This window comes from Seriola lalandi, unplaced genomic scaffold, assembly GCF_002814215.2.
Source record: "Seriola lalandi dorsalis isolate HSWRI2012SDOR001 ecotype SW California unplaced genomic scaffold, Sedor1 jcf7180002053690, whole genome shotgun sequence".
In the NCBI taxonomy this organism is placed as follows: Eukaryota; Metazoa; Chordata; class Actinopteri; order Carangiformes; family Carangidae; genus Seriola; species Seriola lalandi.
In genome coordinates, this window is record NW_019524243.1 from 685,253 (window position 1) to 707,863 (window position 22,611).

The window sequence follows — 22,611 nt, forward strand, 5'->3', positions numbered from 1 at the left end:
ACTTTACACAGGGATGATTGATCCCAGACGCCAGCTTTTGATTCCTGATTATAGTGCAGCAGGGCACCAGGAGTATGGGGCCTCAAAGCCACCAAATCACCGAGAAGTCATTGATGCAATAGTTTTTCAAATGTTGCCTCAACCAGTGCATTGGGATGCACAGATGATGACTGAAAAAAAAAAAAAGGAGGCAGAGACAGACTGTGATTTGGAGGTCCCATTCCTCAGATTGGTAACCTACAAAATCAACCAACCCCCCCACCCACAACCCCCAAATGCTTTCTCATACAGATACACACTCTCGCACACACCGTGTAGCCGTCATCCATGGGCATGCCCCTCGACATGGTCCTGGCATGTTCAAACCACGCTTCATGAAACTGTGGCCTTCTTGCCTTTGGTCTGCCATCTGCTTCTAATAAGCTAAGCCAGGCTGATCCCTCTGATGTTCCCTCCACTCTGAACAGCAGAGAGAAAGAAAGAGTGAGCGAGAGAGACAGAGAGAGTGAGGGGCGAGAGACAAAAAAAAGAAAAAAAAAATGAGAGCAAGTTAGAAAGAGCCAGGCAGACAGGCAAAAATGAGTAGAAACAAGGAGAATGAGAGCACATCTCAAACATACTGTTATCCCAACCCTGCTGCCAGCAAGGCCACCAATGTGCTTATTGTACAGTGTTGCTGGGGGGTCTTAATCCACAGCAGGTCCACTTTGAGACTACCTCCATCTTGTTATTTGTGATGGGAAGGGACAATGTTTCTCCCCGCTGCCTCACCCCTACTGACACTGAGCCACATTACTCCTTACCAATCTGCTCTGATGAAATTGAGTTTGTCAACTGGTAAGAGCAAGGGAGCTCCCTGTTGTCCTTTGGGTTTCCACTCTTTACCTCCTTTTGTCACCTTTTCACCACAAAATGATCATGATCTAAATCTTAGTTTTGGAAGTTATTATTAAGACCATTGTGTGTACTTTTCTACATTGTGTGAATTTAAAAAAAAAAAGGCTATTTAATTATCACAGCCTCTAGCTTTGGATGACATTATGTTTAAGATTATTTGGGAGCAATTTTAAATTCCGTGGTGATTCACTTTTGGATCCTAAACCAGCTTCTGAAAAGTCTCTAGTGCAAACTGTAAGTGCACCCTGTGGTCATACCCAACCAGGGGAAATGCTCACACATTGCAAAAGCAGGTCTGCACATTTCATGTCTTAAACAAGTGTCTTTGATAGTCAAATTAATCCGTCTGTCTCTTTTAAATATTGTGACAAACAGAGGCCAAGATCCTGCTAGAAAAAAGCTGTTCATTTGACTGCCGTTTTATTATATTTTAACAACACAGCAAACATGATTAACCATAAGTGGCCTAGTTATTAATGCTTTTATATTGTGCTTGTCTGTCAGCGACTTGTTTTCCACCAACTGCTGAAATATACTGCAAAGCCATAAACTGCTGAATTTATTGGGGGAAACTCTTTGTGCCTTAGCACTATACTATCTTCTTTCATAAGTCTTGGTTTTGCTTACAATAGTGAGTGTATTCTGAAGACCAAACAGTGTTGCCGCAGATATAAAAGGCCTATTATAAACTGGTTGTTTTTGTAGAGGGTTTTTGCACCAATGCTGTCAGCCACTGGGTTGAAGACACTGAGAAACATTCACTGGCCTGGCTGTCGCCAATAGCCATAAACACAATATTGAATGTGTCATACCCTTCAGCCACTGCCAAGATAACTGCAGAAGGGAATGGTCAGCAATGAAGCGCTTTCCAAACACAACCCATCAACTAGCCCGAGCCTATCAGAAATAAAGATGTACCCATCAAGCCAACAATGTTTTGACTCAGCTTCTGTTGAGACGCGTTAGTATTGCAGAAAATAAGGGAAAGGGGACAGAGGTAGGGAGACAGAGACAGACTGAGCACCAGACTGAGACAGAAATATGGGGGCAGAAAGACGGATAGAGGGATAGAGAGGGTGAGCGGGGTGGCAGAATGCCGAGCAGACGGATCCTGGTATGGCAGGAGCTCTGGGCAGGCGTCAGCTGTCCCTAGCAGACCCCCTGGGGCCACCCAGAAACTCACACCCAAACACCCTCCACAGTTTTACTCAGCAGCTACGTGAAGTGATCACCCACACCCCAAACTATGAAATACATGTAAGGAGGTTTTTTTTCCTGCAATTTTCCTGCAATTAAAACATCAGAGAACTTAAATATTTACCTCCAAGCAATAGACAATGTAGCCATTGAGATAGCATCTGACTATCTCCATCTAGCCCAGGGTTGCCTTACTTAGCCTTGCTCACTGTAGTCCTCTATAGCCCAGTCCAGGCCAGCCTAGCTGAAGGGTACTGATGAGACGGGCGTCTAAGTATGTAGGACGCCGTGTCTATGCTGTGCCTGCTTCACACAGGCCCTGTGACAAGTCGAGTCATGAGGGAGCATCATGAAGAAGGAGTTTAATTAGGAGCAAGCCTCCAAAGGGGCCACAGAGAAAGACACTGAGCCAAGCAAGCATACACAGCTTTTTTGCAGTCTTTTCTGTCGTCATACTTTTTCGTCTCCTTCTTCTCGCTAATATTTACTGTACTCACGCTCTGTGGCGGTGACTGTTCACACTCTAGTAGTTTGTAGCGTCATAGCATTTGTCTGTGTCTTTCCACTTTCTCCACCAATCTTTCTCTTTTGTCTCACTTCGTGGTGTGGTCATATTTGATCTTTCTTTTTTTTTTTTTAAGTTGTTTTGTTTTTTGTTTCTTTTTTTTTCAATATAAAATCTCTTGGCTGTCTGATAATTACAAAACAACTCATTAATTAATTAATGGTGAAAAATGTCACTTTTGTAAACAGAGGCAAGATAATTACTATGAACTTAAATAATTCCATATGAAAAGTTTTCCTTTTATGCCAGCACTCATTTTGTACGAATAAAATATTTTTTTTTCCTTTTTTAAATCAGACTGACAATCCTAGTTACTGGAAAAATTGAATAATTTTCATATAAGTATGATAATTTAGGTGACTATTTTGTGCATAAATCCTTGGCTCAAGTGAACAGCACCAAAGCGTTTTTGTTTAATCCTGATCCTATTAGTATATTCCCCAAAGACTCTATTTTCATTCCGGCTCTTCATACCTATACTCCTGTGTCTTTCAGCATTGGGATAGCAGCTCTTTTTCCAATGATCATTATTCTCTCAGTCATTTTGAAATATACAGTCAGGCCTAAAAGTCTATTGTGGTCTCAGCTGTTTGGACCCTACTGTACATCTTTGATGTGTCTTATATAGTGATGATGTGACTGTATAACAGACTCAAAGCCTTGTTTGGAGCAGCAGTTGATGACCCTATGCAGCAGAGCTGTAAAAGCAATAACAAATTCAGGGCACAGATAAAGCAATGGGCTATTAGAGAAGGGGAAAATATATAGTATGACGAGAGTAGGGTGGTCAGGGCTGGTGAGGTGGAGAGTGCAAGAGTGAGAGGCCCTTCTATGGCTCCATCAGCACACCAGCAGATCTGATTGGTTGCTGGGTTGTGTGTCAGCCTTTGGCAACAGGTGTGATGTCTTTAAACAGGTGGGCATAACTGGGATGAGCGGCATAGTGCCCTTGTACCGCACCCTCAATGTGCTGAGCCCTGCTGGAAAGCTAAGCCTAGGCCACATGCTTCAATGTCATATAACACTCATGCCCTGGCTCCCTGCAACCCATCAACAAGCAAATGCAACCATTGCCCAACCCCCCTGCCAGACCACCAGCTCAGTTGCCCCATATGGGTGTCACCTTTACCCCAGCCCTCGTTTGCCTCTCACAGCAATGCCCCACCGCTATTCTTCCCAGAATGGAAGTGAATCTGTGCTGGCGGTGGTAGGTGGTGGATAGCTGTGCGAGTAGGAGAAGTTTTTTTTTTTTTTTTTTTTTCTTGCATGCATTCTCATGTGAAAAAAAAAAGGCCAGCGGTTCAGCTCTTGTCAGTTCAATACGAAGCATCGCCAAGGCCAGAATGAATCTACACAAAAGAAATACCAGATATTTTACATCTCACGCCTTTGCCAAAAAAGACAGCATGCTAAACCTCTGCAACCCCTTTGTTCTTTTGACTCATCCACCTCAGAAGGAGCAAGAGTGCCTGATTCACTGTAGGTCTGTTAGAAGTCAGATCTCCTGCATCGCCGTGGTTGATTTGTTTGGTGTGATTTCCTGAAGACTGTCAAAAGATGTGAGAGATGCTTTCAAATTCAGAATTCCAGATTTCCACTCTAGAGGCCAAGTGAGGATTCGGAGAAAGAAGAGGAGAGCCAGCAAATGTTGACACGCTTACAGTAGCTGCCTTGCCACGAGACGCCTCAGGAATCAAACAGTTATCACACACACAAAAGAAGCCCTCTAAGTTCACTAAAACCACACTCAAAACAGGCCTTTGTTGTGCTGACATGAGAGATGACTGGATTGTTATTTGTTTTCTAAGCAGGCAGATCGCTCCCTGTCACTTCTGCTGCTGGTTGTGATGGAGTAGCTAGCACTCGTATCTCTTCCGTGAGTGAGTACTGACGGAGACAAACAAATGAGAGGAAGAAGTTCACTGAGATTAACTTATCTTAGCATCTATCTTCCTCCTTTCTCCTGCTCAGTCTCTCTTTCTTTTTTCTTCTTGACGCTAACACCCACTCTCACACACCCACACATGCACACACAAACACAGATTCATTCCCCTCTTTCCCCTCCCACACATACACGCGCGCGCACACTCAAACACGCACACACACACACACACACACACACACACACACACACACACGCACACACTCACTCGAGAAGACACTTACACACACTACAACATATACAGAAGGGAGAGAGCGAGAGACACACACACTTGATCAGCATCAAATACAGGGTGTGCTAAAGTAAATTTAATTACGTCTGTCTGATATGGAGCTTCAGATGAAAGTAGGAGAGCGCAGTGTGAAGCGACGACTGCACAGACAGGAGCAGGCCCGTGATATTCCTCCTGTAGACTAATCTCCCTTTATTAAAGCCAGAAGGAGAGAGGGAAGGGGGGGGAGTGAAAGGGGTGTAGAGAGGAGTAAGGAGGGAGGGGGAGTGGGGGTACCTTTGATGAGATCTCTAACTGTCAGCTACTGTACTTTTCTTCTCTCCCGCTCTGTCTTTGTCTCTCACTTTACGAGGCAAATGAACACAGCACCTATCGGTACTTGCCTACTTGCTCAAGCAAACATACCCTCGTGCTATCACACACAGTAATGTGCTCTGAAACTTATCCCTGTTGTTATGGTTGTCAACAATATCTAAAGAAGGACGGAGGCAGCTCTCTCTTTCTCTCACACACACACACACTCTCTCTCTCTCTCTCTCCCTCTTGCTCTCTCTTTGTCTGTGTCTCTCTTCCACTCAAAGGGAGTGGTGAGCAAGTGGAGAGTGTGCTTTTTCTGCCTGCTGTTTTCTGGCCACTCTAATGGGGGCAGGTGGCCATCAGGTGGCCAAAACAGAAACTGCCACATTTATATACCACAGCCATGAACTCAAACTCCTCCACCGTATTTTAATTCTATTTCACAATCCACTGATGATTATGGTTATAAAATGTGTTTTTACTTTTATGACTTTTCTCTTTCCTGTGTAATTATGAGGTTTCAAGGTCCCATGATTTGTCATTTGGTCAAGAGTTTGATCATTTGTTATGTCTTGTTACTGGATGCAATTGAATGCGTTGTGTCATATTGAATGTTTAGCTGCATGTTCACTTGTTCACAAAGCAGCCAGTGTATCCTCGTGTCACCCCATGTTGTTGGAGGTTAGAATGAAGCCTGCCAAAATGAATCATTAAAAAGATTAAAGATATTTTGTAGAATAAAGTTTCAGAAACAGACCCACTGTTCTCATAGAGAAAAAAAAGCACTCTGGAAATCTATTCTTTTGAGATAAATTGACATGTACCTCTGTTAAAGAAATGTCTAAAAAGTTTTCCAAACTTCCTCTAATTGGACTTGTCTTTGGTCAGGATCGATTCTAAAAGGTACCTCCTCGGAGTTCATTACCATTTGTCCCTCCAAAGTTGTTCACCTGGGTCATTGTTCCCTACCCCAAAGCCCTTCAACTATTTTGTGCAACTGCTCTGTTTGCAGACATTGAGAAAGAAGGGCCTAAATGGCTGTGACAGCCCAGACCCCGACGCAGACGACTCGGTCGGCCACAGCCCCGAGTCCGAGGACAAGTACAGGAAAATAAACGAGGACATTGATCTGATGATCAGCAGACAGAGACTGTGTGTAAGTACCTTTCATTGAACCCCGAACCTTCCTCTCACCTTTCTTTCCTCTCTTTCCCCGTTTCCTTCCCCCTGTGCTTTCTGTCGCTTCGTCCTTGTGTCCTTGTGTTCGACGTGTGTTCCTACCACCCATCTCTCCGTCCCTTCATCTGTGTCTCCCTTTGTCTGTCTCCGTGTGGTTGTGGGACCTGGCAGACATTAAGCAAGAAGGAGAACAAAGGCGGCGAGAGCCCGGAGCTCGAGTCTGCTCTCATCCTCACCCCACGCACTGAGGAGAAATACAAACAGATAAACGAGGAGTTTGATCACATGATTAAAACTCATAAGATACCTGTAAGTACTGGGTTGACGCTACGCCGCATCCTCAGCAGGCTAACAAAATGCTGACTGGCCAGTAACTGTTGAGCTAACCCGGCTAACCACCATTGTTTGCCACTAGACTAAATACACAAAGTGAGAGTGAGAGTAAGACTAGAGTGAGATTATACTGTATACTTACAATGAAAAAAATGACAGTTCTTAGATTTTTCCTGATTACAGTTGAGGAGCGGTCCTCTAATTTGACATAACAAGCAGACATTTTTTGCTATAGTACACACACTTTCTCTCATGACAAATTTTAACCTAACTGGGTTGCCACCTTGAACCCGTTACCCATAATGCCTTGCCTGGCTCCCAGGGGAGGTGTGGTCTGCATGTGCTTTTCCTTTTCCTGCACCAAAACACAGCGCTCAGTCACCCGCAACAACAAGGACAGACACTGTGGCTATGAAACATCAGACATTCACAAACTCTCAAGTATATCTCCGTGCCTCACCAAATTCAATTATCGCTCCTCCTTTCTGAAATAACTGAAGGCGAAATTTCCAGTAGGCCAACAGCATCTTTAAAAACGTCTTTGTTAGTGCATGTAGATATGTCAAGACATGTGAGCTGCTGCATTTATATTGTACAGTGTTAAGTTTACTGAAGAATCAAAGCTATAGCCAGCGGCCAGAATGCCCTTCATTCAGAGAAGACCATATTGGAATGGTTATCACTCTGGCCTCACAGAGAAAGGCATGATTCCACAGTAGATAATTCAGAGAAGAACAGTAGTGTCTAAGCCGCATGGAGCAAGGGGAGATGTGGTTAGAAGGCAAGGCAGGGGTTGGTGAGCTGGGGTGGTGTGGTGGGGTGGGTTTGGGATTGGAGCTGGGTGGGTGGGTTGTGGGGGGGGGGGCACTCTGCACACAACAAGTGGCAGTTCGGTGTGTGGTCAGGGTGGCTGCCAAGCACTGAGCCTCTGGATTGCAGGGGACTGTTGAGGGGACTGTGGGGAGAGGCGGAGGAGGAAGATGAGTGAAAACAGGAAGGATGGCACCAGTTAAAGGACAGCTTACAGACGGGGCCCTTACACCCAGCGATAGGGTGTGTGTGTGTGTACACGCAAATGTGCACTCACAGACAGCTCCACCACTCTGAGAGAAACACGGCACAGAAAAGTCATGAGGTATAAAAACTCCAACAAGGAATGGAAGAATGATGGAAGAAATTATTCAAAGGCTTCAAAAAATAAAACAGAACCAGAGACAGCCCCTCACTGGTTGTAAAAGAAAGCATCCATAGCTTTTGGCTAGCCCACTCCTGCGTAAAGTTGCAGTAAAAGCGTAACATGCAGGGGCCCATAATGAAATATGGTTAAAGAAACCAGCTTTGTACTTTGAGATAATATTTGGCCTGCAAAAGGATCATTAGCAAAAGGGAGAAAATTGAAGAAGACGAAATAGTACTAAGGCACATATCCCACTTCCACGTAACCCAGGCTGATGATCCTTCTGATGCGCTCCCTCCATGACTCTGAGACACATGGCACTAATTTAAGGCCCTATTTTCTACTTCCTAAAGCTAACATGCAGGATCAACCACTTCCAGGGCACTCCCAAGGTTAAGCCCCTCTGCCAAGTGACACAATAAACATGACAAACTAGACGCCTGGGGCCGGCAAGCTACCTCTACTCATGTTCCTGATGAGATTGCTGACTGATCTGATTCTACCACTTAAAAACACTTTGCATTAGCTCCATGTGACAGAGAAATAAATTATTCCTAATTGTATTCAGTTCTCCAGTCTTGAAGCGACTTTTGCAAGAAATACTGCTGACTTTTTTTTTAGCGAGGTGAAGACAGACTGAAGTATCTTTAGCTCTTTTAGAACAGTGGGATGCCATTGGCTTTATTCCCAGTAAACCACAGCCTTCTTATTTATTTAATGTAATATACCAGGAATGTATTTCAGGGGACATAAATGCAGTGATCAGAGCAAAAAACGTCCTCAGGTCAACCTTTTGCCTTCACGCATGTCAGGGGCAAAACCTAAGTCCTTCACACAAAGATATTAGTAGCCTTTAAAGTAACCTGCAGATGCTACATCAAGTTGGAATGACAACGTGTTGCAAGCCCATTTATCATCCTGGGAGCAATTTGAGTAACTCTGAGAGGAGTTTTCTAGTCGCACACCCTTTCGTTTTTGTTCAGTGCTCTGTTTCACCATCCATACTGTCTTATATTTTTAGTCTTTGTTCTAAGAAGTTGTTCTCCTCAACTATGCATGGTTGTCTATTGTTAGTTGTCCATTTGTGCTTTTGAACTTGGCTGTGTCAGTCTTTTCTTTTGTTTGCGATTGCTTCTGCAGAGACACTGTAGATAGTCAAAGGTTTTTAAATTCCTTTGTGTTCCTGGAGGGTTTCTGAATTGTCACGTATCTTGCTCTCTTTGCTGTGTCCATTCCTTTTACACGAAGGCCTTGTTTCAGTTTGTTTACTCACTGCAGTCGGTGGTGTCTTTCGTTTAATCAAACTTGTGTCTGTGTCTCCCTCTCTCTCTCTCTCTGCCCCCCCCCCCTTTCTCAGCAGGCCGTGCCCCCATCAAACTACGACATGCCCGTGTCCATTCCCGTTAGCAACCAGAACAATCTCATTTACAGCCATCCCGGTGGGTCCCTAGGCAACCACAACCTGTTGCCACTGGCGCACCATGGCCTACAGAGAAACAGCATGTCTCCCGGAGTTACACACAGACCCCCCAGTGCAGGTAACACAGGTAGGGCCTCACTTGCACTCATGCACCCATGTACACGCAATGTGTGTATCTGTCTGTAGTGCTAATGGACAAACACATCAAATGTTCATTTTATTTTATGACAGCTACCCTCATTAAAAGGCACTTAAGTCACCCCCCTCACGTATATTCTCACATTTTGTCGGCTCAGTATTTTGCTCGAAGTGAGTTGATGATTTAATACGATATTAAATCCCAGCCCACAGTCTCGTTGATTTAGCGTGAGGCTCTACACATGGTACGTCTGGCCCTATGTATAGGCATTGAGTTGCTGGTGACATAAGCACATCAGGCCTGTTGGTTTGTTATTGTTGTCCATAGTCCTTTTTCTGTCCCTCTGGTCTGAAGGCTGCTGCCCACACCCTTACCCTGTCATTACAACTGGATGCTAGAAGCGCCAGCATAAACTAAATATGAGTTTTGGCGCTCGCAGCATCCACACCAAACCGCACACGTTCTGGACCCTCCCACTCTTCCACCTCACATGGCTTAAAAATAATAATGTGTGATTTTTCTTGGATGGCAGCATAATGTATCCACTCGCAGTGTCCAGTTGCTCAGAGTGTTAAGGTTTGAGTGGGAAGCAGTATATCCATACACATATGATGCACTGACACACAAACACACACGCACACACACACACACACACACTGGATTGTGATTAAATTGAGTTCATTTCTGAAAGGTCAGCAAGGTGAGAGACAGGAGGCACAGTGGATGTAACGTGGGTGTCTATCTTCTAATGGTTTTCTCTCTTTTGCTCTCGTCTCTCTTTCATCTTTCAGGTGGCCTCATGGGTGCTGACCTCACCACTGGCGCAGGCACCAGTGCTGGTAAGAATGGCCTCCTCTTTTCACACACAGTTGTCTGCTAACATACACACACATACAGGGCACCCACTCACCCACTCGGGGCCATAAAATGCATGACTAATAGTAACCCAAACCCAAATGGAGATTTTGTCCATGATGTGTTGATGTTAGTGGTCGTGGAGTTCATCTGGGAATGTTTGCGCAGTGCTGGGGCTGTGAAACATCCTGCCTGCATTCAGCTGTAAAACGGCTAGAACAAGTGGGGGGGAAACAGAAATAAAATTGCACTATATACTGGCGCGGTTGATTGACTGACAGGTAATCAGAGGAGATTCTGGACTTTTGAAAATACTGTTCATTTTTTTTCCGTTCCCCCGTATGACGAGCCATTTCTTTATTTCTGGATTGGTTTTGGGTGTAAATTCAAAATGACAACAACCGTGGCTCATATTTGGAGCAACTTGTTTTGCCAGACAAACTTGCTACACAGTAATTGCCATCATATGTCTGCAACCAAATTAATTCAGTGTTTAGAGTGGCTCACCATGCAATAATGATCCCATGGAGAGAGGAGCGAGCCACGTTTGAGGAACATGTGTAAGGAATCTTATGTGTTAGCTTCTGTGTGTCAATGGGTTTGTCCCTGAGGACATGTCAAGCCCAAGTTTATGGCAAAGAGACTCCCATTTAAAGGGTTAAATTTTACAGCCTTGACATACAGTGCAGAGTGTAAAAATGGAGAATGGGGGGGGTCAGTGGGGCACAGCTGGGCAGCCTTGTCTGGCCCCTAGGGCTCCATCACAAGGGGTCAATGCTTGGTTTCTCTGTCTGGTCACTCATCACACACACACACACATACGCACACACACAACAGGACCGTTTGTTGTGGCGTGTGTTCTGTCGACGGCGTGCTGCAGAGCATGATTCAAATGTAGCCTTTGTGTCACCGCGCCGAAGGAACAGAGGCACTCTGTGAGCGCTGCGCGTCGCTCAGCAGCAGTGAAAAACACGACATTGAGAGAGAGTCATGTGGGAGCTAAAAGATTCCATTCAAAGCTCTCTTAAATCTCATCTAGGGGGAGAGAGAAAGAGTGTGTGTGGGGGGGAGGGGAGGTGGTGGTGGTGGTGGGGGGAAACCCCAGTGATGAATATCCACTGATGGTGGAAGCATGTGTGCAAAAGGAGAAACAGTGGGGGAACACAGATGGAAGTGTTCTGTGAACTTGGTCAGCCATTTTAATGATGTTCCTCTAAGTGACTCAGTGTGAGGTGGCCCAGCCACTGTGGCACCACAAGGACTGTTCTAATGTTCCTCTGCTCCTCACCGTATGTTTTGATAAGCTGATTGTACAATAGCTGTCTGGCCTGTGTATGAGTGTCTTAAGTGGCGTGGCCTAAGTGAAATGTTGGGGCTGGGCTGGGGGGGGGGGGGGGGGGGGGGGGGGGGGTCTTTGAATGTGTGTACGTGTATGTGTTTCAGACATGCACAAAAACACAATGCCTCCTTTGTGTCTTAGATGTCATGGTTCCACTGTCTGCAAAGAGAGGAAATGACAGCTTGTAAAGCCCAACTCACATGGGATTAGCATTATCTGGAGTCATCCCGTTGTTTGGAAGGATTCCTGTAAGAATCTGCCATGTCCTCAATCTGTGAAGTTATAATTCCACCGCTGATTGCTTAGCACATTTCCCTCAAACAGATCTTCTGATAATTTGAATTTATTGTGAATTGTCATCTCATTGAATTGTCTCAGTTGTATATATAATTCCTTTTCTAAAAAGATTTCTATATTGTTTTTCTTTTTCCGAGCCAACAGTGATGAAGGTAACAGTGGAAACAGAGATTGGAGATAATTCATAGTGCAGATTCTGTAGGCTCATGTAGCTGTATAATGCTATTGGGTTAATTGTGAGGTGGTGAATAGTCCATTTGAAAGGCCTGCTGATGTGGACATTCCTGACTTTGTAAATGAACATTTTCTAATACCTCTCACCTCACAAGTTGTTTCCTAAACTGACATATTTCATGAAGTTGCAATCAGAACAAAATCATTTCTAAACTTTTGAAACGGAACCAGACAAGGTCCATTATTGTTGTTAGTTTCCTAGCAACATTGTTTTTAATGACTTGAACTCCAAACATATCATGTACTTGTGTAGAAAATACAAACTTGAGAGTTCCCTTTCTTTGCAGCATTTGCATGAAGACGCGCCACAGTACGTTTCAATCATATCTTGAGATTTATCCTGTAAATATGACAGAAACACAGACTTTTTGTTTATCCTGTGCAAATATGCTGCATGAAACCCAGTCGTGGAGGTAAATTTCGAATCACACAAGGTCCCCAGGTAATTCCAGTACAGTGCAAACAGCGCATGTTACTGAAAGGCTGAGTCATCGTGTTATATATAATATTGTGGGAAGTGTTTTCGTGCATGTGTATGTTCGTTCATTTATATGCAGTATGTCTTCAATCTGTCAACTCCTTCGCTAGCTAGGAGAGAGCGCAAGGTGAGGAGACAGACAGAACGAGTCAAAGTCCAGCTTGTGAAAACCTCCCACCTCCATTTGTGCAATTATGTAGATGTCATCTCCTCTCCGATCAGCAACTCCGAAAGCACTGCGAGGAATTAACAAGAAACTCCCGTCACCTCTCACCTTGATCACACACCAATTATACCATCAGATGAGTTACATACAAGGTACATCTTCGGGACATCTCTGGTCAAAATCACATAGAAGCGTAAGTTAAAAAAGCACACATTCAATAACTGACGACCAGTCAGGTTCAGCAGATCAAACAATGCGTGTTTCAATCTTGGCAGCACCTCACACCAACTGTGCAAGTTGTGAGCGTGAGTGTGACACCTTGGTTCAGTTGGAGAATTCAGGGTTGAATGCACATTTGGCCAAACCGCAACGGAAGAGTGTGTGTGTATGGGGGAATAGAATGGAGCGCGCCTGTTAGACCACAACAGGACATCAGAAATTTGTTCAGTAACAGTAAAATGTACATGAGTTTAACCACACCTCTCCTTTGTGTGTGTGTGTGTGTGTGTGTGTGTAAGAGGGAGAGAGAGAGAGGGAGAGAGAGAGAGAGAGAGAGAGAGAGAGAACGAACACTTTGGGGGGGGGGCCTGTCAAACACATGCATCTCGAAGCGCGCTAGGCTATAACCATGGCACCGATAGAGTCAGATTGCAATCCTTCAGCTTTGACCTCAGCCGTCCCTCAACACCTCAGAAATAGCAAAAAGATGTTTATCTGAATCTCAGATCAGATGTTGTTCTCTATGTGTGAGTTTTATACAGCAGCAAAACAGTCTCCTGGCTGGGCTGTGTTTAATTTTGGTACTTCCTCTAAATGTTTGACGCCAGCCTGCGCCACAGCTCGACCGTGTGAAGTAGCATTAGATGAGGACAGTTGAAATGAAGTCTGGATATCATGTCTTCAGCTGATAATAGTAGTCAAGTCATTGTGCCGCTGTTGAATGCAACTGTCCTAAAATCAGGGTGATCAAGCTACAGAATAGAAAGATTCGAGTCACAGTTCTTGCTTCATTAGCTTAATTAGCTCGTGATTTTACTTTTGAAGTGCTTAAGAGCTGGCCTATGCCACTCATGATCATAGTCATCTAGCACATAATTGACTGGACTGCAGCCATCTCCACAGGGTGGCAATACACAGATGTCTGATTAACTGTCACCAAGATGAAACCCGTGTCATCTTGACCAAAGTGTGTATTAATGTCTCTCTATAGCGCAGTCTCTTTTTTTTATTCATCTGTACAGAAACACTGATGTACTTCCTGCTGGGTTATTTACTAAAGTGTGTGTATGTGTGCTGCATGCATGTGTTTTATGTGTGTGTGAGGTCTCATTCATCTGTCTCCACATGCACCCACTCAATCTCACAAAGGACCAGCCATGAGAATGAGAGAGCGGGAAAACTGAAGAGGCAGCTGCCTCTTTGCTAATGTGAGATTGACACTGGAACTAAGAGGGGTCCAATACAAAACACACACGTGCATCCATACGCATGGCTCATACATAAGCAGTCATACAGCATGTCTCATGGAGTCTCAAGTCATATTGGGCTTATGTACACTTACAGCATGAGGCAAAAATCATGCAATTGCAGAATTGTATATAGAAAAACATACAATAACACACAAACTTAAGCCTGTTAACATCAACTTATACATTGTTCCACATATGACATGCCAGCAGAGACGCAAACACACACACCAGCGGTCACACACACACTGTTTTTCTTGTTTTCTGTCAGACGGCCTCATTTTCTCTCACCGCTAGCGGTCGTTTACTCTTCAGATTGTTCAAATTGAGCTTTTGAGACTTTTCATTTCCAAACAACAAAAACCTCGCTCTCAAATTAAACAAAGATCAGCGAGGGAAATTGCCCAGGAAGACATCTGCGACTCATTTTCCCCTGGAGTATATGATTAGGAAATTCATTTATGTCTAACGTATAATTCCTGCCTGTCTTTCAAGTGGGAACGTCCACACAGTGCCCTGTGTTCTACCCCTTGGAAGAAGGAAGGAGAAGTAAGGGGAAAAACAGCCTGCGGGATTGGGTTAGAAACAAAGACTGTGTTGCTTGCAAGAATGCTCCACTCCGTTTTTTTTTAATCATGTTGCTAGGATTTCGCCCCACCGGTTTTTGAGGGAGAAATGGGTGCTGCACTTGGCCCTCTGTACTTAGGGGAATGCAGATCTGGTGGCAACCTCAAGGCAGGGTCTTTGTCTCTACGAACCGCACATGTGTTTAGCTCTGATGGCCAAATGATGGGTCCCATCCCTCTGTGGTCTTGCTACCCGTAATTAGATGTTTTTACACGATTCACTGGCTGTTGAGGGGCACATGCAGCCTTAACTGACAGTGACAGAGGTGGAGGGTGAGGTCCTCTCAAGTGGATGCCTTCATTGTACGACTGCCAAACAGACAGTGGTGATCATACAAGCAAAAACGGTAGTCTGTAGTCTGTTTGAGTAGCTGCTCTGCCAGCGAATACCACTTTCATGAAGCATCATTTACAAGTCTCCTCAGACTGGTGAGCTAATACAATTTCTACCACAGGAAGTGGAAATGAGACAGAAACACAGAAAATGAGCAGAAGGTGAAAATGGATTCCTGTAGTTCTTAATTAGGCTACACCATCATGGATGGCAGGATTTCCAAGATTCATTTAACTTTTGAAACAGGTTTAATAACATATGGCTGTGCCTTTGGTTCAAATAATATTCAAGAATAGTGATATATTTAACGTCTTTCTGCCTCTTTCTCCCCAACCTTTCTTTGCTCTCTCAGGAAATGGATATGGGAACCACCGCAACTCGCCCGGTCTGCTGGTCTCTCCAGGTGGCATGAACAAGAACATGCAGGCAAAGTCTCCCCCACCCATGAACTTAGGCATGAACAACCGCAAACCTGACCTACGCGTGCTCATCCCTCCTGGCGCCAAGAACAACATGCCCTCCATCGTAAGTAATCTTTTTATCCCTCTTTTCATGTCATCATTCCTCCTCTCCCCCACTCCTTTTCCCCATTGTATATCTTCCTTTCTATGGGGGGTCTTTTGGGTTTGTTTACTGTCGTTTAATTCCTTTCATGTCCTCTCTGCTGCTTTCATCTCGTCATATCAGACTTGGGTTGATGAGGTTATGTTTGTGATAAGCGTAACTTTTGGTCTATGACATTTTTGTTGTTTTCTCATGTGCCTTGGCAGCTTCTTAAACCAACAACCGTCTATAAAAGTTCCTTTTGCCCAAGTCTGATATACTGTCAGATACGTTCCTTCTGTTTGCTTATGTTGGCGCTTACACCACAGGCCCCGACATTTCTTTCTCCCGTCTTTCCAATAAAATGTGTTAAGTTAGTATAGTTCTTAGCCTCCTCTTTTCACATTAGTTCTGTTTCCGTTGCCTCAGTCCTACAGCAGCTCCATCCCTATATCCACCAGCACTCCTTTATTCCCATTCACACTCACTAATTTGAATTTATTACCCTCCCCTTTCAATGCCGTCAGTCTGAGGATGTTGATCTGCTATTGGTAAGTCAGACTGCCATTCAAATTTAGAAATCAAAACTGCTTAAAAGGCCCTTAAGAATCTGAAACTTGAAATGATTTCTAATCAGAAAATGGTTAAGGTAGTTCTCGAGAGCATAATGTGCCTTGTAGAACTGAGAGCGGTGCAGACACCTGAGTCTATCTTTTTAATTTGCATTCAATTTTTGCTATCGTTTCTCAGATTATTACCACTAGATACAGCACGTTTGAGGAAAGTGGTCCCGACTCCAGAATAACGTTCACCTTTATTGTTGCTGAGTGTGCTGAAGCCACCAATGTCACCTCACAAGACATTTTGTGAGGGCACATAGTGCCATCCAGTGGTGTGTCAGAGTAAAAGCAGCCTGGCCTCTTCTCTGCCACAGCCCTTGTGTATCCACTCTTCCCCTCATTGGCTTTATCTTTACACCTGCATATAGAGTGTTGCGCCGTACACGTACAGCTCACAGCTTTTATTAATCAGAATGTAGAAAAGAAGGGCATCAGAAGAGAACACTTTCATTTTGCATCAAACCTCCATTATATTCTGCCATACCCTCCCCTCTGCCACAGTAAAGTGCCTCTCCCTTGCCGTCGCTACCCTGCGTTGCCGTGGAGACCGATGGTGTTACTATAGCGACAGTGGGCCCTCGGAAAGGGTGGTAAATGATAGGGTTGGCAGGGTTCAGCCGTGCCGCATGTCAAGTGATTAATTTCCCCAGAAGTTGGCATCACATTCATTCTCTCAGCATCTGTTGAGTGAAAGAAAGAAATGAAAGAAAATCACAAAAAAAAAAAAAAAAAACTTTCTTGGTTTATTGCGGTTTTTTGTTTGTTTTGTCTGGGAGTTGATATCATGTTCTCAGGCCTCTGCCATCTCTCTTTTTCTCTCTGTCTTTCTTTCCTCTGTCACAGAACCAGAGAATAAACAACTCTCAGTCTGCTCAGTCATTGGCCACCCCAGTGGTATCAGTAGCAACTCCCACTCTACCAGGACAAGGCATGGGTGGTTACCCATCTGCCATCTCTGCTTCTTATGGTACCGGTATGTACAGTCTATGTACTTTGTGCTCTTTATATATTAAATTTACATTTTTCCATTAACACAGGACCAATCTTTGTTATTACCTTGTATATATTTGTGATAATGTAAAATATTTTTGGGCACACAATACCTGTACAATGCCCATAAACCCTGAGAGTTCAACTTTTGTTTTTGATGTTGTCCATCAGTAAAAATGATCATTTTAATCATTTCAATTATATGTGATGCTTTTGAAACTTCCTTCCCAATTTTAAGTGTTATACATCAGTCTAACAGCAGAGGGTGCTATTGTCACATCCATGAACACAGAAGCAGGATTCATCAGAGATGCGTTCTCTTTGCAACTTCAGTTTGAACTTCCTTGAACAACCCTATAATATACTTCCTCCTCTTCCTTTTCCTGCATGTTTGCACACAGAGTATTCCCTGAACAGTGCAGATCTGTCCTCCCTGTCCGGCTTCAACAGTGGCAGCTCCCTTCACCTCAGCTCAATGAGTGGGTGGCAACAGCAACACCTTCAGAACATGCAGCATTCAGCCCTCGGCCAGCTAGGGTGAGTGCGCTGAACTTAATCTGAGGTTGTTGTGTTGTGGTGAAAAGCATGATGTAGCACATGAATTATCACTAGAGGTTATTTTTTTTGAGACACCACACTTCACATCTAAGAGTCCTCCACCGTTTTCAACCTTCACTTGCAAGGTCCAGCACAAATATGACACCTCCCTGTTTTCATGAGTACGAGTGTATGTGTGTGTGTATGCGTGCTTGCATGCATGTCGTGTTTGCGTGTGACAGACTGACTTTAAAATCACTTTGTTTCTTGCTCTGTAACTCTGTAACCCCTTGCGTTTCCTTTCCTTCCTACAGAAATTGCTCTAGCTCTCACTTATGTCAGGGTTCAAATCTCTCCCTGCCCTCTGCTCAAAGCCTGCACATCAAGTCCGAACCTGTTTCTCCTCCTAGAGATCGCACCAGCAGCACACCGGGGGGCTACGGTGGCGGGGTACCACCTCCCCAGAACCCCTCGTCCCGCCAGGACTCGGGACGCTCCCCTGTTGACAGCCTGAGCAGCTGTAGCAGCTCCCATGAGGGCAGCGACCGTGATGAGCACAGGAATGAGTTCCACTCACCTCTGGGACTGGCCCGGCCCGCCCTGGATGATCGCGAGAGCCCCTCCATCAAACGGGTGCGCCTGTCAGAAGGATGGGCGACATGATAGCTCAGTCCTCTCCCCCGCGGTGCCCCGAGTTGCCCTGAGCCCCCCCCGACAACGCAGCGTTACGATGCCCCCCAAATCAGCTCCCTCCTCTTCCTCCTCTCACTCGATATCACGAGTCACTCACCACCCAACCCCATGGCCTCTCTCCTTTTATCTCTTTAACGCTGAAGGAAAGAAAAAGGGACAACCCTTTTCAAAAATCTGTTTGTAATTTCTTTTCCTTTTTTTTTATTTTCTTTTTTCTTTTTGCTGAGTGTGTGCGTGCTATACATATTGACATTATATAAACCAGTGGGGTGTTATAATGGGGTTTTGGGAGGGTGGGTGTTGATTGGGATGGGATCAGGGGGTATTTTTGTTGGGGAACTATGCATAAATTGTATTGTGTGTGGATAAAAAGAATCACGTATGCATATATCTTTACACGTGTGTGTATGTGTACATATATGCATATCAACAAATAAACAAAAAAAATAGTCAGGTACTCTGTTTCATAAAACGTACTTACAATTTGCCTCAGCGATATATCAGTGACTAGAGACAAAAAAAGACAGAAAAAAAAAAAAAACATTAACATGAGCGTGAGTGTGTCCAGTGGAAAACACCTTAGCACTTGAGTTGGACAAACAATACATGTGTACAGTGTCAGTTTCATTGCTATATACCTTCTCTGCAGTTCTCCCTTGCAAAAATGTGTGTTAACATTAGATGATGTCATGTTGCAGGTTCAACGTATTTATGTAAATAGAGGGTCAAGGGGGGAAGGGCAGGGGTCAAAAGTTGCCAGACATTACAAGATTTATTTACTCACTAAAGAAAAAGCTATTATGCAACATTTGAAGGATTGTACAGGTAAACAGGCAAATCTGATGCTAGACGTGTGGAACCTTTGATGATTTTAGCGCTCCCCCTAAACAACGGAGCCGAGCGAGGACCACCCTTTGATCTGAGAGCTACATTAGTGTAATCGACTAAAACTCTGGATCTAGTATTAACTATTCAGTATTAAGAAACAAAAAAAGGAAAAATAAAAAACAATTGTACGATACACTTGCTTATATTTTCATATGAAAGGAATACAATGCAAAGCATTTTTGTGGCTTTTTGTAGTTTCTATAAGCCAGAATGTGTTTTTTGATAGCTTTGCTAATAAGAGATGGATAGTTCACCCAGAGGGGAAATGACAGGGCTTCGAGGCCCTAAGCCATGAAAAACTGAGACTGAGATCCAATGCTTTGCTGAACTGTTTTATCTTTGTAGAGGTTTGTTTTTAAACGTGTATTTCTAATTATATATAATAATGGTAATATTAAGAATCTTTTAAAAAAAAATCTGTGAAATTAACATGCTTGTGTATAGCTTTCTAATATATAAATATATATAATAATGATTTTTGTTGGTTTCTTAGTGGAGTTTCTATGTGCAGTTGCACATATTGTCTGGTTTGTTTCTTTTGAGCCCTGAACGGTGCTGTTCAGGGGTGTATTTAGTCAAACCTTAAAAACCAGCTGGAAAGCATTGCCAGGGTTTGTGTGATGGAGGAAAGGACAGGCCTGAATGCTGAAAAACAACCTGTTAGTGGAAAATGTCACAAGACTGGAACCGGGGATGACAGAAATAAACGCTGACACATGATGTACATGATTGTCACACTGATGAGGAGATATGACCGACCCTCAGTCCATGTCTAGATGCATTTTTATGCATCAGATATTTCATTCTAACCTTAATTATCTAATTTAATGTAGTTCCTCTCATAAAACCTGTTTTGGACATTATCGATTTTCTGTTCCGACTCAAATCTTCACTGCAATCATAGCTTGTGTTCAGGATGTTGAACTTTCTTTTGAATCATATTTATGTAATGAAATATAATTTTGCAAGTGCATTGTGATTAATTATCTCTAATCATTTCCGAACCTAATTCGATCCTGTGTCGTCCTGTGACTCCTCATGTTCCACTCTTCAAAACAGGGTTCCACATCATTTACCACATGTCATTGACAGTTCAGCGTCAGACACACAAGGACAAATTGATCATGCTGGTATATGGGAGAAGCACAATTGTTTATTTTAGATAAATAGCTGTTTTGATTTTCTCTTTTTTAAACAATGAAACTAGCCACATATCTCTCTGCCTCCCACTCCCGTATCTGCTGTCACTTAAGTGTTATGATATTTCTATGTGCATATTTCATGCAGGTTCACTTTGTTGTTACTGTATACAGTCTGTGTAGTCAATCAGGGGCAGAGCCTCTATAACGGTGTTCTTCTCTTTTTTTTTTCTTTTTTTTTTTAATTCAATACAAAAAGGTTGAGAAAAAAAAAATATACATGATGTTTCAGGCAGCATAAGTGTGGAGAAACCAAAGCCAGTGGCATTTCTGTGTTGTAAACTCAACTTTTATTTTCACATTCATTTATGGTTTTTGCAAGCATTGAAACAACACAATAAAAGAATTTGCTGAAATGTACAATTGGTTTCACATTTCAATTTCAGTCAAATGTAGCTTTAGTTATGGGGCTGCACTGTCAGTATACCAAACCCAGTGATTTACCTGTTTTGTTGCTCACTTGTCTCCCTGTGCATTGCATTGAAAAGTTTTTACGCTAAAATTGACTTAAGATCAACAGAATCGTTCAGGGCTGATCATGTGAACAGCATGTGTGTTGCCCACTTGATCAAAGCACATTACACACTTATTATCACTGCTAGTTGCTCATGGATTGAAAAAATGCCAACATGTCCTTATGGTTAATTAGAGTGCTGTAGTTTTCACAATAATTCTAACCAAAGACATGAAGAAAGCTGTCTTTATATCTTTTTTCTTTTCTTTTCTTTTTGTGTTTGTTAAAATTGGAAGCCATTCATCATCTGTTGATCAGTTGTACTTTGTCATTATTATAACAGACTTAAATGTTGGTACCTCAAAAATTGACCCAAGCAGTACCTCAGCTCATGTTTTGATAAGTCACTTGCAGTGCAAAGGGGAGACCATACAACTGTACAGCCATGTGTAGTAACATACCGTTGCTGAAGGTCCCAATATTCACATGGGATTCTTTGTTGCTCCACCGTGTTTGTGGTTTATTTAAGTTGTATTCAAAAGCTGAAAAGGATTTTTTTTTTTCTAAAAAAAGAGTAATATGTTAAAATGCTTAAAAAGTCAGTCTGTAGTTTCAATGTAGCTTGTATAAACCTGAAAATGGGGGAGGTTTGGAACTAATGTTTTCTGGAACGCAAGAGCGGCTTTCAGCGGCATAAGCTGGCCTTTGTCGCCTCTTAAGACTAAGATGGTATTAAATTAAATCCACATCTCTGTAATTCAAGGGACTTGATTCAGCTGTATGTAGTGAAAACGTATGGGGATGAAATAAAAGTCTCCTCTGCTGGAGGGAAAGGCTATTTGTATTTTGCAGAGATTTCAGTAAAGTTACTGGCTTTCTTAGTTATCCTGATGTGACTTGGTGTGATTTCATTGTGTTTGACTTGTTTCTGCATGCATCCCACCAAACACAGTGGTTACGTTCATACTGTGCAGACTCAAAAAAAAAAAAGGAAGAAGAAGACATATAAACACGAAATCATGAGTGGAAGTCATGGTGCAATAGCAGCTTCACTTCAACACAATATAAATTGCATGACATTAAAATAATGACAATCATTTTCTCATTTGCTTCTTTCCATTTTACATTAAAACAAATCTGACATTTTAACATAAATATTCATGCAAAAGGCATTTATTTGACATTTAAAGCCAAGGTTTATCTCACTTAAAATTACAGTGGCATCATCTTTCTCTGTGATACATTATGGTACAGATAGTGAACATGGATCTTCAAGTCAAAGTGAAAAACGTGTTCAAAAAAAAAAAAGAAAAAAAAATCAAAACACATTGATCTGCTCCAACAAATCAGAGAGATGTGAACTATACTCCCAGCACACACACACACGCACGCACACACGCACGCACGCACGCACACAAATGATCTATGGGCCTACTCCAGGACTGTGCCATTCTTTCTTTAATAAAAGAAAAAGAAAGAGAGGAACAAAGGAAGAGTTCATTCACTAAAATCCG

General features: G+C 43.1%; 1 protein-coding gene across 12 annotated transcripts in view; it reads left to right on the forward strand.

Moving 5' to 3' along the window:
- Positions 1 to 21,982, forward strand: part of mef2cb (myocyte enhancer factor 2cb) — a 74,531-nt gene extending 52,549 nt beyond the window's left edge. For 2 of the 12 annotated variants that reach the window (XM_023401545.2, XM_023401546.2), the window contains 8 exons: positions 6,143 to 6,286; positions 6,481 to 6,618; positions 9,177 to 9,366; positions 10,170 to 10,217; positions 15,526 to 15,698; positions 17,180 to 17,309; positions 17,728 to 17,863; positions 18,178 to 21,982. In XM_023401545.2, coding sequence (XP_023257313.1) covers positions 6,143 to 6,286; positions 6,481 to 6,618; positions 9,177 to 9,366; positions 10,170 to 10,217; positions 15,526 to 15,698; positions 17,180 to 17,309; positions 17,728 to 17,863; positions 18,178 to 18,526 — 1,308 coding nt within the window. In that variant the 3' untranslated portion in view covers positions 18,527 to 21,982. The remainder of the gene's footprint in view (positions 1 to 6,142; positions 6,287 to 6,480; positions 6,619 to 9,176; positions 9,367 to 10,169; positions 10,218 to 15,525; positions 15,699 to 17,179; positions 17,310 to 17,727; positions 17,864 to 18,177) is intronic. The other 10 variants (XM_023401548.2, XM_023401547.2, XM_087172739.1 and 7 more) reach the window with 10 other exon arrangements.
- The last annotated feature ends 629 nt before the right edge of the window (positions 21,983 to 22,611 follow it).